Below are 13,744 nucleotides of genomic sequence, written 5' to 3' on the forward strand. Positions count from 1 at the left end.
GACGTGAGATTTAAATTAGATATTAGTGAAAAATTCTTCCCTGTGAGGGTTGTGAGGCCCTGGCACAAGTTGCCCAGAGAAGCTCTGGCTGCCCCATCCCTGGCAGTGTTCAATGCCAAGTTGGACCAGGCTTGGAACAACACAGTATAGAAGAAAGTGTCCCTGCCCATGGCAGAGGGCTGGAACTGGATAAGCTTTAAGGTCTCTTCCAACCCAAACCATTCAATGATTCTTTGAAAAATGACAATCCAAGGACAGAGCTGCCAGCCAGCCTGACCTCGGTCCCCAAAATGTCACCAATCTAGTCCTGCTGGAGCACGAAGGAGAGAAGGGCAATAGCACCATCACCTGGGACAGCTTGCATCTGCCCAACAAGAACTCAAGCATTTTTCTCTGCATCTGCTTGACATAGCACAGGCATCAAGTGCCCTCCTGACACCTGCCACTTTTCAGGATGTCACTGCTGGATTCACAATGGGCTCTTCCCTGCTAGCCACAGCAAACAGCCACACAAGCAGCTACACCAGCAGCCCGGCCCTCAAAATCTTGGGTATTTGTTACTCCAGGGCTGGTTCAGGTGGATCAGGCACTCCCTGACCCTCAGAGAAGCAGCGGAAGTGCACAGCGAGTGCCAAAGAAATAGGGGCAAGAAAGGAGCCAAGGAGCCACCGCCTCCACTGGCAGCCTGGCCCAGCACCAGCCATGGAACCACACCTACAGAGAGCAGCTGTCTGCAGGAGAACGGATACGGGGGTTTCTGGGGGAAGTCCAGGGCTGGCAGGAAGCCTGGCACTACTCCCACGTTTCCTCAAACCACAGATTCTTGGGAAACGCAGCATCTACTACAGATGCATTACATACTTTTTATACTCTTCCCTCAGCACCTGCAACTGGCCAGGGCCAGGAGAGGGTAAGCCAGGCTGTTGATGTGATTGCTTCAGTCATTTTTATGTTCCCAGCAACCACAACAGGCCAAAAATATCCCATCTGTTGCTAGAGAGAGGCATATGGCTGCTATGGGTCACATAAATATCCTCAACTCACTGAATCACAGAGTGGTTGAGGCTGGAATCCTGCATGGCAATCTCGCGTGCAAAGTCTGGGAAAGCAGAGCCCATTGCAACTCAACAGGCTTTAATTACAGCTCAATATGAATATAAACATCTAGGAAATAAAGAACTCCTTCTGGGAAGTCGTGCATAAGAGTTCTATGAGAGTGAGGACATGAAGCCAGAGCAGCTGCAGGAGGGATGTGAAGAGATGGGGGGTATGGGAGGAGAAGGAGCCAGGCTGTGAATCTTGTCCTTTACAAGGGTATGTAGGGACAGGCCAAGGGGGAATGGCTTTAAACTGACAGAAGGGAGATTAAGATGAGATCTTAGGCAGAAGTTCTTCCCTGTGAGGGTGGTGAGGCCCTGGCACAGGTTGCTCAGAGAAGCTGTGGCTGCCCCATCCCTGGCAGTGTTCAAGGCCAGGTTGGACAGGGCTTGGAACAACCTGCTCTAGTGGAAGGTGTCCCTGCCCATGGCAGGGGGTTGGAACTGGATGAGCTTTAAGGTTCCTTCCAACCCAAACCATTCTGTGATTCTATGAAGCAGAAAAGACCGGTGGCACAGGAATGTGGCAGTGTCTGGCACAGCCGGGTCCTGGCCTCAAGGCCATGATGAACTGGTGAAATCTTCACCCTTTTGCCAGTATTAGCTTTTGCCGCAGGACAATTTGTTTTCACATAGAAGAGTAAAACCTATGAAACTGAGAAGTGGGGGAGTTTATATTTAATACTTTAGGAGAATCAGCTCAATGCAATAAAAAATTGTAATACCTTCTGTGCACACTGAGCACCCAGTGCTCCTCTCAGCCAGTCCCACCCCCACCAGAGAGCCATGCAGGACATGGCTGCCCCTAGAACCACGTTCAACTTTCCTTAACATCCCACATCCAGCGAGACCCTTTTCCCTCTTCCACAACAGAGGTGAGCCAGCCAGAGCAGCTGGCAAGGACGCTCTGTGAGCATGCAGAGCTTTGCCCACCTGTGGATGATCCCCAGGGCTTTGTAGATGGCCACTCGCCCGCTGCCCTCCTTTGACTGCCCGTCCCGCTTGTCTTTGGCGTACATGTTCTTCTCCGAGAAGTTGCAGCCCATGAAGTCGAAGTAAGGTGAGTTCAAGGAGATGAGTTTGGGGAAGAGCATGTTCTCCACCTGCGATGCACAGAGGGGCACATGGGTGACTTAGGGAGGGTCCATGGCTGTCCCTCCTGTTACAGCACAAGCAGTACCAAGTTCTGGGATGTGCTGGGGTGTCAGCTGTGCCTGCTCTGCCCAATTCCAGTGTCTCACAAGCTCAAGCCCTTCCCTGGGGAATGCTGCCTGCCCTATGCTCATCTCCAGCAGCGAGAGGCAGAAGCGGGGCTCTCCCACAACCTGCTTATGGATAGCAAGGGGCCTGGCAGCGTAGCTCTTCCCCATACTCTCATTCCTTAGGAGAGGAAGGGGCAGCTCCTCTGTCCTGTCCACACTAGCTCCCAGGGTGAAAGCCAAGACCAATATGTTATGGTCCAACCAACTTTCTGTGTGCTTGCGGGGAAACTGGCTGGTTCCCAAGGGTGATGGTAAACAGCTCCTTCTCTGTCACCAGTGGGGTCCCCCAGGGATCGATACTGGGCCCAATGCTGCTCAGTGTCTTCAAAAAAGATCTGGAAAATGGGATCAAATGTACCCTGATGAAGCCTTCCAGTGATCCCAAATTGACTGGGGAAGTAGACACTTTGGAAGGGAGAGCCACCCTGCAGGATGACCTGGACAGGCTGGAAGAGTGGGCTAAGAAGAGCCTTATGGAGCTCAAGGACAAGTGTCAGGTCTTGCACCTGGGAAAAGGGGTGAACGGTGTGCAGCCACTGCAAAGCAAACCAACAGGATGCTGGGGAACATCAACAAGGACATCACCAGTAGAAATAAAAATGTCACTATCCCAATCAGCATTGTCCACTGGGAATACCATGTCCAGTTTTGGTTCCCACCATACAAAAAACAAGATATGGATGGGCTGGAGAGGGTCCAGAGAAGGGCCACAAAGATGAGTCAAGAACTGGGCAGCCATGTGAGGAAAGGCTGAGAGAGCTGGGCTTGTTCAACCTGGAGAAAAGAAGGCCTTATCCCCATGTTCAACCTGGAGAAAAGAAGACCTTATCCCCATGTTCCAATATTTAAAGGGTGGCTACAAAGAGAATCCCCCTTTTACAAGGAGTCACATGGAAAAGATAACAGGTGATGGGCACAAGTTACTAATGGAGAGATTCTGACCAGATACGAAAGGACAATTTTGCACGATGAGAAAAATCATCCACTGGAATAATATCCCCATGGAACTGGTGGATTCCCCAGCGCTGGACACTGTAAAGATCTGGCTAAACAGGGTGCTGGGTCATTAAGTCTAGGTCATACTTTGCCTAGAAAGGTCAGACCAGAGAATCCTTGAGGTCCCTTCCAACCTGTGATTCTATGACCTGCTGCTGCCATTCCAGACACAGAGCTGGGAAAGGAGGAACAGGAGGAGGAGAACAGCACACACACATACACCACCACCCCCTGGGCACAGAAGGCAGGGTAGACCTGAGGTGCACCAGCCCTATCCTGACAGGGAGCTCCCATCTCCTCTCCCAGCAGTGGGGAGGAATGTTCAGAAGAATGGGAAGGGGGCAGAGCAGCGAGGGGGTCCCAGCTTGCACCACCACCTCCATACTCTTATCTCCTGCCCTCACCTGATCATTTTCATCATTGAAACTGTTGCCATACATGAAGCAGCCACGCTTGGAGGCATGCCCATGGAGATCAACGTAGTAGGCCAGCCCACTGTCCTGGGGCGGGATGGCTTCAGGGAGAGGTGTTGGAGGCCTCTGGGCTTCCTCCTCACAGTGCTCTAAGGTGCGGCTCGAAGAGAGAATCCAGACAGCTTGCTCTTTGCTGCCCGGGGGGGAAGGCGGCACTCCAGGGAGCCAGGCTTCCTGAGAGGTGCTGAGGTATGTGCTGGCACGCCAGGCCCTGGGCGAGTTGCGGAGGTTATTGGCTTTCTCCAGCTCCGAGAGGGCTGCCTGTGAGGATGGGGTGCTGCTGTGGATGGAACGGTTGTAGGATTTTGTGCTTAATGAGCTGGTGCTGAGTGGGGAGATGTACGTCCTCCAGTCAGGAGAGCCTGGCAGGACACGGCTGTGAACATGGTGGTACAGGAGGATGGCTTTGGCTCCATACACTGTGGGGTGCAGCTCAGCATCAGGGTTGAGATACTGGCGGTTCAGGTTTACCCCTCTGGAGTCAGTTCTGTAGAAAGAGCAGAGGAGATGTGAGGTCCTTTGTGCAGCACCATCTGTTCTGTGAAGGCAGATTGACCTTGTCTTGTAATGGCTGAGGCTTTGGGCTCTATCCTGGCCAAGTGGGCAGAGACTCTGCCCCAAAGCAGCCAAGAACCTCTCTTCCGGAGGGGCACTTGCCACAGTGAGACAGAGCCCTGAGTGATCTCCCTCCTCCCTGGAGCCAACCCAGCTCTAACATGCCAGGACAGCCAGGACAGGGCAGCGCCTCAGTGCCTCAAAGGCACAGGGCAGTGCTGCTCCCCAAAGTGAGAAAGCCCTGACCTGGGAGGTGACTTGTACAGGCAACAGCAGTCCCAAAACCTCACCAGAGATCTCAGCGAGGAACAGGGAGAGCCTGGATCGTGGACCTGTTCTTCCCAGCCACCATGAAACACACAGCAGGCTCCAACCAGGAGAGAATAGGCCAGCCTGGACCCTGGCCCATGCTCACTCACCGATAGTGGCCTCGCACCACCCCATCAGGGTTCAGCATGGGAATGAGCTTAAAGACGAACATCCGCCTCAGCATCTGGGCACGGGGGTCCTCCTCACGCAGGATGAAGTCCAGGAAGCCATTGAAGACGAAGCTGGAGGGTGTTTCTCCTGGGTGGACTCTGCTGCTCAGGAAAAACACCTGGGGGTAAACAGACAGGTAAGGAGTGAGGGGCAGGTTCCTGCCTCTGCAGAGATGCTGCAATGGCTTTGCCAAGGTGCCAGTCACTCCCTGGGGCAGCTCCTGCTCTGCAGTCAGGCACTGTGGTACCTGAGATGGAGCCAAGACCTGTACGTAGAGTAGACAGCTCAGTACTGGCAAGGCAACACAAGAGTTTTCAGTGTCTTCTTTGCCCAGTGCCTCTCCTAAGTCCTGCTTGAAATAAGGCTGCATATCCCTGCATGAGACCAAAGAGCCAGAGCCTCACAGCCTGCTGCCAGGAGGAACCAGAGCATAGGCATGGAGGAGCCCCCAGGGGAAAGCCCCTAGTGATCCTGCACAGCAGGTAACAAGCCTGGCTGCAGGGTAACACAAAGCACCTCCTGAAGAGCCCTTCTCTTGGCAGGAGCTGCTCAGCAGGGATAAACCCACATCCTCCTGGCTGCCCATCCCAGCTCTGTGCAGCATCAGAGGGAGCTCCCTGCTTGTCCTGTTCCTGGCAGGCAGGCCCCAGCCACCACAGTGGGGGCTGACACCTCAAGTACATGCACAGCACTTCCATCAATTCCTTCACAGCTTAATGGAGTAACACTGCTGGAAAAAGAAGAACAGAACAAACCTCTAGACAATGAGATGCTCATTTTTGCCCAGAGGAACAGGCACATGCCAGAGGGCATTTCATGGTGCTGATATGCTGCAGATGCTCCTGGCAGGCTCCTGCACCTTGACACGGGATCTCACAGACTCTCTACTCATAGAATCATTGTATCACAGAGCGGTCTGAGTTGGCAGGGACCTTAAAGCTCATCCAGTTCAATCCCTGCCATGGGAAGGGATACTTTCCACTACAGCAGGTTGCTCCAAGCCACATCCAACCTGGCCTTGAACACTGCCAGGGATGGGGCAGCCACAGCTTCTCTGGGCAACCTGTGCCAGGGCCTCACCACCCTCACAGGGAAGAACTTGTGCCTAAGAGCTCATCTTAATCTCCCCTCTGTCAGTGTAAAGCCATTAAAGTACTCCCTGCACTCCACCCAGCATTCAAAACACACTACCTTTCACATCAGACACCTGAGGGTGGCAGCAAGCTCCCAGCACAGGGAGCTGGTGGCCACACACCGTCCCCAGCACAGCCCTGAAGCTGGCGCAGCAGCTCACCCTCTTCCCTGCAAAGCGGCGAGGCCGTGGAGTGGCGGTATCTGGGAAGAGCTTGTCCAGCCGAGGCTCCCGTTTCTCCAGCATGCCATGGCATGAGGTGATGGTGAGCAGGTCCACTCGCAGCTTGTCCAGGGAATGGCAGAGCAGCTCCCGGTGGTAATAGACAGAGTCGAGGGGGCTGCAAGGTGAGGGGAGACGCTCAGTGCGGGTCAGAGCCTCCCCTCCAGGGAAGCAAGCAGCTGAGTGTGCAGCTGGGCTGGGGAGCAAGGGCCAGGGTGCTGAGCCTCAGCCCGGGATGTTGCTGGTGGTGTCCTTAAAGAGCCGGTCAGTGGATGCTCTCCACACCTACAGCCCAAGCTCTGCCTCTAGCTGCCTCACTGGGATCACATGTGTCTGTGCTTGCTCTGCTCCCTGGGGGTTCATCAACCACAACTCAACCAGGACTGACCAGGTCATCCCATTGTCACAGCACACCACCAGTCAGGTGGGAAAATAACCCCTGATTGATAACCCCCGGCCCTTGGCAGCCCCAGTGACGTTTGCACAGGGTCACCACAGCCTCAGCATGAAACAAACAGCCAGGACCAGCATTGGACTTGGGGCTTGGATGCAGTGATGGGATGCAGAAAGGAGCATGACCCACCTTGCAGTGCTGAAAGCCCAAGCTGGACTCCAGCAGATCCCGCCATGCTGAGAGAGCTGGGGCCTCCTGCAGCAGAGGTTGGTTGGGGATCACCCAGCCCTGCCACAAGCCTGAGCGGCTCAGGGGCCTCACACCAGCAGGTGAGTTTGACCTGCAGACACTGCAATAGCACCATCAGACTGCCAGGTTTTGAACTTCTCACAGTTCTGTATCACGTGACAATTTAAGAACAAATCCCTATATAAGAATAGGGATTTATGATTCCAGTGCTGCTGGAGGTTTGGAAAGCCTCCAGGCCCAAGAGGGGCTGCAGGAGAACGCTCTCCACAGAGATACTGAAGACTGGCTCTGCCCTCTACCCCTTAGCCGGCACTAAGTTCTCCTCAGACTTCTGAGACTAGAAGAGCTTCCTACACCAATCCACAAAGAGCCCAGTGCAGCAGTTGTAGAGGAAGGGAGCAGCAGGAGCTGATGCCTGCATCTCCATGCAGCCAGGAGGGAGAAAGCAACTGAGGTATTGACTTCTGACAATCTCCTCTCCTCAAACCAAGGGCTGCCCCTCAGCCTCTCCTGCCTGGTGGGAACCTGCTGTTAGTAATGCCAGTGTGATTTGGCCCAAAGACCCTCTGGAACCCCTTGGAAGCGCATGCTCAGGGGAAGCTGCTGTAGCTGTGGAGCTGGGGTCCAGAGAAGCAAAGCCCAGGCGGATGCCAGGGAGAGTTGGGGGGCCCAGAGACCCTGAGGTGGACACCATCATGCTTCTGCAGCAGGGACACAGCCCAGCAGGACAGGGCCAGGCGCGGGGGGAGCGCACCTGCTAGGAGACATGTGCCGGCACTCCTGGAAACGGCTGTCCAGCTGCGCCAGCATCTCCTGGCACTCCGTGTAGGAGAAGGGGTAGCAGAAGGCAAAGTAGGTGGTGGCCCCGCGGTGCTCCAGGAAGCGGTGCACGAAGGACAGCACAAACTGCGTCTCCACCATCTGGGATGGACACAAAGCAGAGCTGAGCAAAGGCGTGGCAGCCCCAGGAGCAGCCGCTGAGTCCATGCACCCACAGCCGCACCGTGCCTGCAGCCACTTGCCCTTCTCTGGGCACACAGGAAGCAAAGCCATGCTCCCAGCAGCCCCCAGCCAGCTTTGTTCACATCCCCCACATGCCAGGCTAGCTTTTTGGTCCATGTGCCCCCCCCGCCCCCCGTACTGCAGATAGGTCCCTGGAGGGACAGCAAAGCCTCTGGGGCCAAGCCAGGGGTTTCTCCTCATCCTGGCAGCCACCAGCCCTCTAAGACCGAGCAACGCTGTAATGTGGGGCACTTCGTAAAGTTAATGAGTGCTGCAAAGCTCATCTGCACATTGTGTCTCTCCTTGGTGCTGGCACAGGTCATATCAAACGTTGTGAGGTCTTGTGGCGGGGATGGGAGACTCTCTGGCCCCTGTTCCATGGGACAGAACTGGAGGCATGCCAGGGCGGTTGCTGCCCCCCACAGCAGTGTGCATGGTGCAGGGATGATCCAGGGCACCCACAAGTGACTCTCCCTGGGGCAGCTCCTGCCAGACCACAGACAGAAAGTGCCAGAACCAGCAAACCCCTGTTCAGGGCCTAAACAGCTTAATAGGGCTGCAAGGATCAGCTGTGGTCATGGCTGTTCCTGCTGTCTGCAGTTCCCTGGGCTCTCTCCCCAAGCCATTCCCCTCACAGGGACACCAGCACCCCAACATTGTGCAGCTCATCACAAAAAGCCAACAAAGGGGAAGGGAAGCACCAGGAGTGCTTCCAGCACAGTTCTGTGGTCCCCCAGCTCCTCCTCTCCCAAGCACTCAGCCCTGGGAAGGGGCTCTGACGCTACCCCCAAACCCCAACCTTTCCCATGGAGCTGCCAAAGTACAAAACAGCTCCCCCAACCTCATTCTGCCCTGCCATGGGCTGGAGGGCACTGGTGAGTGAGAGGTGTCTGTGTCCCCAGTGCTGTCCCCTCAAACCCAGAGGTCTTCTCTCTGCCTGTTACCAGCTTCAGCGCCCTCAGGACATCCCCCAGCCCTAGCACCCGTACCTCGAAGCTGGGCCGCTCACGGATGCGCTCCCAGCGGGGCCGCACCGGCAGGGTCCGCACGAAAGGGGACATGCCCTGGGAGTACAGCCGGCTCTGCTTGTTCATGTTCACGATGTGCAGCTTGATCACCTTCCCCGGAGCCCCCCCTCGCACACTGAAGTAGAACCAGGACCTGCAGGGGGCGACACCGCCTGGTCAGCCACTGCCCTTGGGTGCCTGAGCCCACCGTACACCCTCGGCCCTCATCGGCCACCCCCCACGGCAGGAACCCGTTAGATCCCGGTGGGGGCACAGGCTCCCAGACATCCCCCCCAGCTCCACAGACAGTGCCTTCTCCCTCCTCCCCTCCCCCGCACCAGGTCCCTGGGACCCCCAACCCCGCCAGCCTCCCCTTCCCCCCCCCGTCTCCTCAGCTCCCGTCCCCCGCAGATGCCCCGGTCCCGGCCCCGCCGGTACCTGTTGCCATTCTCATACTCGGTTTGGGCACAGTCAGGCTGCAGCCAGACATTGAACTCATAGTCGGCGGCGGGGAGGGCGGTGCCCCAGGCCGCGGGGCCATCCCTCGCCCCGAGCGGCTCCACCTGCTCGACGCGCGCCAGATTGCCCGAGTCGAAGCGGGAGCTGAAGAGCAGCCCCCCGCAGCGGATCTCCATGGCTGCCGAGCCCGCTCATTGCCTTGCCCCGCCGTCCTGCCTGGCCTGGTCCAGCCCGGCCCGGCGCGCAGCCTAGCAACAGCAACGCCACCGCCCATTGGCTCGCCGCCCCCCAACAGCGAACCCGCTCGTTGGACAGCGCCCCCGCGCTAGCCACACCCCCACCACTAGCCACGCCTCCGGGCCCGGGAGGTCGTGGGCACGTCTTTGTACACACGTGTATGCGCACATCCATACACACGTCCATGCACATTTATACACACATACATGTACATAAAACCATGTGTACATGCACACATGTGCGTAAGAGCACATGTATAGGCACACATGTCCACACACAGGCACACCCATATACATGTGCACAACCCCCAATACGTACACATACAGACGTGCCTGTGTGCGTGCATGTATGCACACGCTCCCACACAAATATACACGCACACGTGTATAAATACAAATATACACACACATCCATACAAACATGTGTGTACATAAAACACACATACACTGCCAATGCACTGTACCTGCCAGAGGCGGGTACTGAACTCAACACCAGCAATCCACCGAACCACTGTCCTGCTGTGCCAGCGCCCCAACCAGGACCCAGGGCCAGGGAAGGGATGGCCCCGGAGAGGAGTAAACCGGGCATGGAGTAATTAAAATGAAAAGAAAAAAACTAATATAGAAATCAGTCCAGTTCATTGACCTGTGGATAGTGGGGGGGGTGGGGGGGTGGTGTCCACACCCCATCCTTTGGTGCAGGTAAAGTACAGGGGTGTGTGGGCCGCTTGCCCTGTTAAGACCTAGAGAAAGGGTCAGGAAAAACACCAGAGATAATTCACAGAGCGTGGAAAACCTCCTGGGGTGTTTCCTCACCCCAGGAAAAAAAACAACCCCAAAACCTCGCCTGTAAGCCCTGATTTGAGTCCAAAGTCCCCATGTGCATTGCCCTCAGCATCTCCATCCCACAGCCAACTAAGCTGCACTGGAGATACTCCTTGGTGCATCTGTTCTCCTTGGTGGCAAGGAGACAGCACGACCGTACCCCTGCTCCTCCAGGTATTTGATCAGTGTCCAGAAATCATAGCCAAGGCCCAGTTTTTGATGGCTACAGCTGTGTTTTGCAGATAAATCCAAGAAGAATAGGTAAAGCTCATCAGGTGTTCCCTCACGCAGTCCCACGACACTTCTCCACTGGAAAAGCAAGGAGAACAAGTTACAGGCAGCAGTGGTGACCCAGCCCCAGCGTCACAAGCACAGGATGGGTACAGGAGCCCCTCAACACAGTGCCACATCCTAGCCCCTTCAGCAGATCCAGATGAGGAGCCACCTCCCACCTGGACCTAGACAGCCTCTGCTGCCATAGCAGGGACCATACTGGCCACCCCACAGGGTGTCCCGGGGGGAGCAGAGGGGCAGGGATGCTCACTTGCAGGAGTCGACACAGGACTTCCAGCCCTGCTCCAGTGCTGCAGCCACGCACTCCAGCAGTGGCAGCAGGCAGCTCCGCACCAGGAAGAGCAGCAGCTCTCTGACACACTCAGCAAAGTGCAGGAGGGACTCTGGGAGCCGGGACTGGAGCTGCGGGAGCAGAGAGATCGGTGTGGGTTCAACACTGATCAGGATGTGCTGAACTGAGCTATCCGCTGACCAGCTGGGCACTGCACCTCTTCTCTGTGAGCTGCAGCTACATGTGCTCTGTGGGTGCCAAAGTGATTCCCCTTCCACCAAACTACTAATATTCAGGGAGCTGCTGAGTTACCTTTGAGACCTCCTTTGCAGGGCAGCAGTGCTCAGGTCACCCTCACCCCACAGCCACCCCCATCAGTGGGCTCGCAGCTGATGGACAGCAGTGCTGACAGAGATGTTGCTGTAATGGCTCCCCTTCCTCACTGAGGGTGCTGGGTGTCTTGTCAGCCATGGGACAGGCTGATGTAGGTGACAAACAGCATTGCTCTCACAGCCTGGGTTGTGAGGTGGTGCGTGGCACCACAGAGGGGTCACAGCAGAGGGAACTACAAAAACGCTTCAAAAGGAACATTGTGAAGGAAAATGGGGCTGGCAATGGGATGTGATACCTGCAGCAATGCTAGGGAGGTCACAGAATGCACCTCTTGAGTGTGCAGACTGAGGGGTGAGAGCTGTGCTCTGCTGAGCTACTTCCTCTGTGGGCTGGGTAAGAGTTCTGGATCTGCAGTAACATAATATGTCTTTTTGCAAGGGTCTGTAAGGATAAGCCAAGGGGTAATAGCTTTAAAGTGACAAAGGGGAGATTTAGGTGAGGTATTAGGAAGAAGTTCTTCCCTGTGAGGGTGGTGAGGCCCTGGCACAGGTTGCCCAATAAGTTGTGGCTGCACCATCCTTAGCAATGTTCAAGGCCAGGTTGGACGGGGCTTGGAGCAGCCTGGTCTAGTGGAAGGTGTCCCTGCATGTGGCAGGGGGTTGGAACTGCGTGAACTTTAAGGTCCCTTCCAACTCAGATCATTTGGGCCTCTCCCTCCACCTCCTGTCCCCTACACAGTCTCTTCAGCCTCACCAGCCCCTGCAGGCTGCAGCCACATTGGCATTCTTCATCCCTTCCAGCTGCTGCAACATCCTTACCCACTCCACGATGCAGGGCAGGCTGTGGTGGACCCAGGAGAGCAAGCAGGAGCACTGCTCATATGTGTACTGTGCCACCTCACAGCTCTTCGTCCAGAGCAGCTCCAGTTGTGGCTGCAGGACAGCGGCTGCCTGGGAGCCATAGACAGGCAGGGTCTGCTCCAGCCACCTGTGAGACAGCAGCAAGCATTGGATGACGGCAGTGCCAGTGGCTCCAGCACCACCGGCAGAGCCACAGGGGCACACGAGTGCCCGGAGCTGCTGCCACAGGCCAAGGGAAAATGAGAGCTCGAGAGCTGGGTGGAAGCACCTCCCACAGGGACCACTCTGTGCTGTGTCAACAGCCTCACACCCACCAGACACACACATTGCCATGCGGCACCAATGCCACTGACCTGTAACCCTCGAGGCAGCAATAGGAGACCTTCTGCCAGGCTTGCTGCAAGGCTGGCAGGATACCAGAGAAACGGAGCAGGTGAGCAGAAGTGGAGGCTGGAGGAGACAAGAGATATTCCCTCAGCAACCCTTCAGGCTGGAGTGGCATGCTGTCTATCCCCAAGGCCTCTCTCTGGGGACACACAACTTCAACTACTCTGCAAAAGGCCTCAAGATGCTCCAAAATGGGATGAAGAGGGACAGAAACTCTCAAATGGAGAGAAAACCTGGCTCAGAGCAGCCCTGGGAGAAACCCTCCTGAGAGGGGACAGGCAGGGAGATCTATTTCTACAGCCTGATGAGAATGTCTGGATTGGATCAACACAGCCCATCCCATTCAAAGAGCAACGGGGCCATGTGACTCAAGGGCAGCCAACAGCACAGACGTGGGATGATGATCAGGCTGTGGAGAGGCTTCACTCAAGAGAACATTCAAGTTTTGTTCCCCAGGGACACTCCTCCACATGGAGCAGAGCCACAACCTTACCCTGGAAGGAGCCGTGTGTCCGGACATCGTGCAGGAGGAAGCCAGCCACGAAGACCAGGAAGATCAGCAGCAGCCGTGACCAGGGGAAGCCCCGGCCCTTCATCTTGTGCAGCAGCTCCTGGGCAGGGGGAGGATAAGACCCCATCACCACATAGCTCCCAAGGCCGGGGAGGCTCGTGCGCAGCCACACTTCCCTCCAGCAGCACTGCCACGCTCGCCACTGCTCTCACCATCCACCCCCAGCTTCCCAATGGAAACCAGTGTCATCCGCTGAGCAGCTGGGAGGATGGATGAGGGCCAGTACCGTCTGTCCCTGCCGAATCCTGTGCATGCATTGCTGCGGGGGCCCTGGCCTGGCGTGTGCTGGCAGGAGGAAAGGCCAACCACAACCCCAGCACAGAGCCGAAATCCGGCCTCTGGCTGACACCCCTCCCATCCCTCACCTTGCAAGCAGCATCACAGGCGGCCACGTCCTGGTCACTGCTGGCCCCTCTCGGTGCCAGCTCCTCATTTGTTACTTTGAATGAGCGAACCGTCTCCTCCAGTGACTGTCGCACCTTGGGGAGAGCAAGAGCTATGTCACAGTCCCACTCACACTGAGCCAGCAGCACCACAGGGGCTGCAGCTGTGCTGCCCCTCTGGGAGATGCTAAGCTGCAGCCAGTGTGACCTCCCTGCTCCTGACAGGACTGGAACAGCAAGGCCTAATAGGGCTGTA

The 13,744-nt window shown here is 56.3% G+C and overlaps 1 protein-coding gene across 9 annotated transcripts in view; it reads right to left on the reverse strand.

Moving 5' to 3' along the window:
- AGBL5 (AGBL carboxypeptidase 5) overlaps window positions 1–13,744 on the reverse strand; it is a gene marked incomplete at its 3' end in the record, with an annotated part of 30,567 nt that overhangs the window by 7,296 nt on the left and 9,527 nt on the right. For 8 of the 9 annotated variants that reach the window (XM_080614958.1, XM_080614955.1, XM_080614956.1 and 5 more), the window contains 7 exons: window positions 13,471–13,584; window positions 13,028–13,145; window positions 12,501–12,597; window positions 12,106–12,274; window positions 4,803–4,981; window positions 3,760–4,315; window positions 2,031–2,200 (listed from right to left, as the gene is read on the reverse strand). In XM_080614958.1, the coding sequence (XP_080471084.1) occupies window positions 2,031–2,200; window positions 3,760–4,315; window positions 4,803–4,981; window positions 12,106–12,274; window positions 12,501–12,597; window positions 13,028–13,145; window positions 13,471–13,584 (1,403 nt within the window). Of the gene's footprint in view, window positions 1–2,030; window positions 2,201–3,759; window positions 4,316–4,802; window positions 4,982–6,157; window positions 6,336–7,614; window positions 7,782–8,851; window positions 9,024–9,307; window positions 10,567–12,105; window positions 12,275–12,500; window positions 12,598–13,027; window positions 13,146–13,470; window positions 13,585–13,744 lie in introns of those variants that run through there. The other variant, XM_080614961.1, reaches the window with a different exon arrangement.

Source organism: Psittacula echo, assembly GCF_963264785.1.
Source record: "Psittacula echo genome assembly, chromosome: 4".
In the NCBI taxonomy this organism is placed as follows: domain Eukaryota; kingdom Metazoa; phylum Chordata; class Aves; order Psittaciformes; family Psittacidae; genus Psittacula; species Psittacula echo.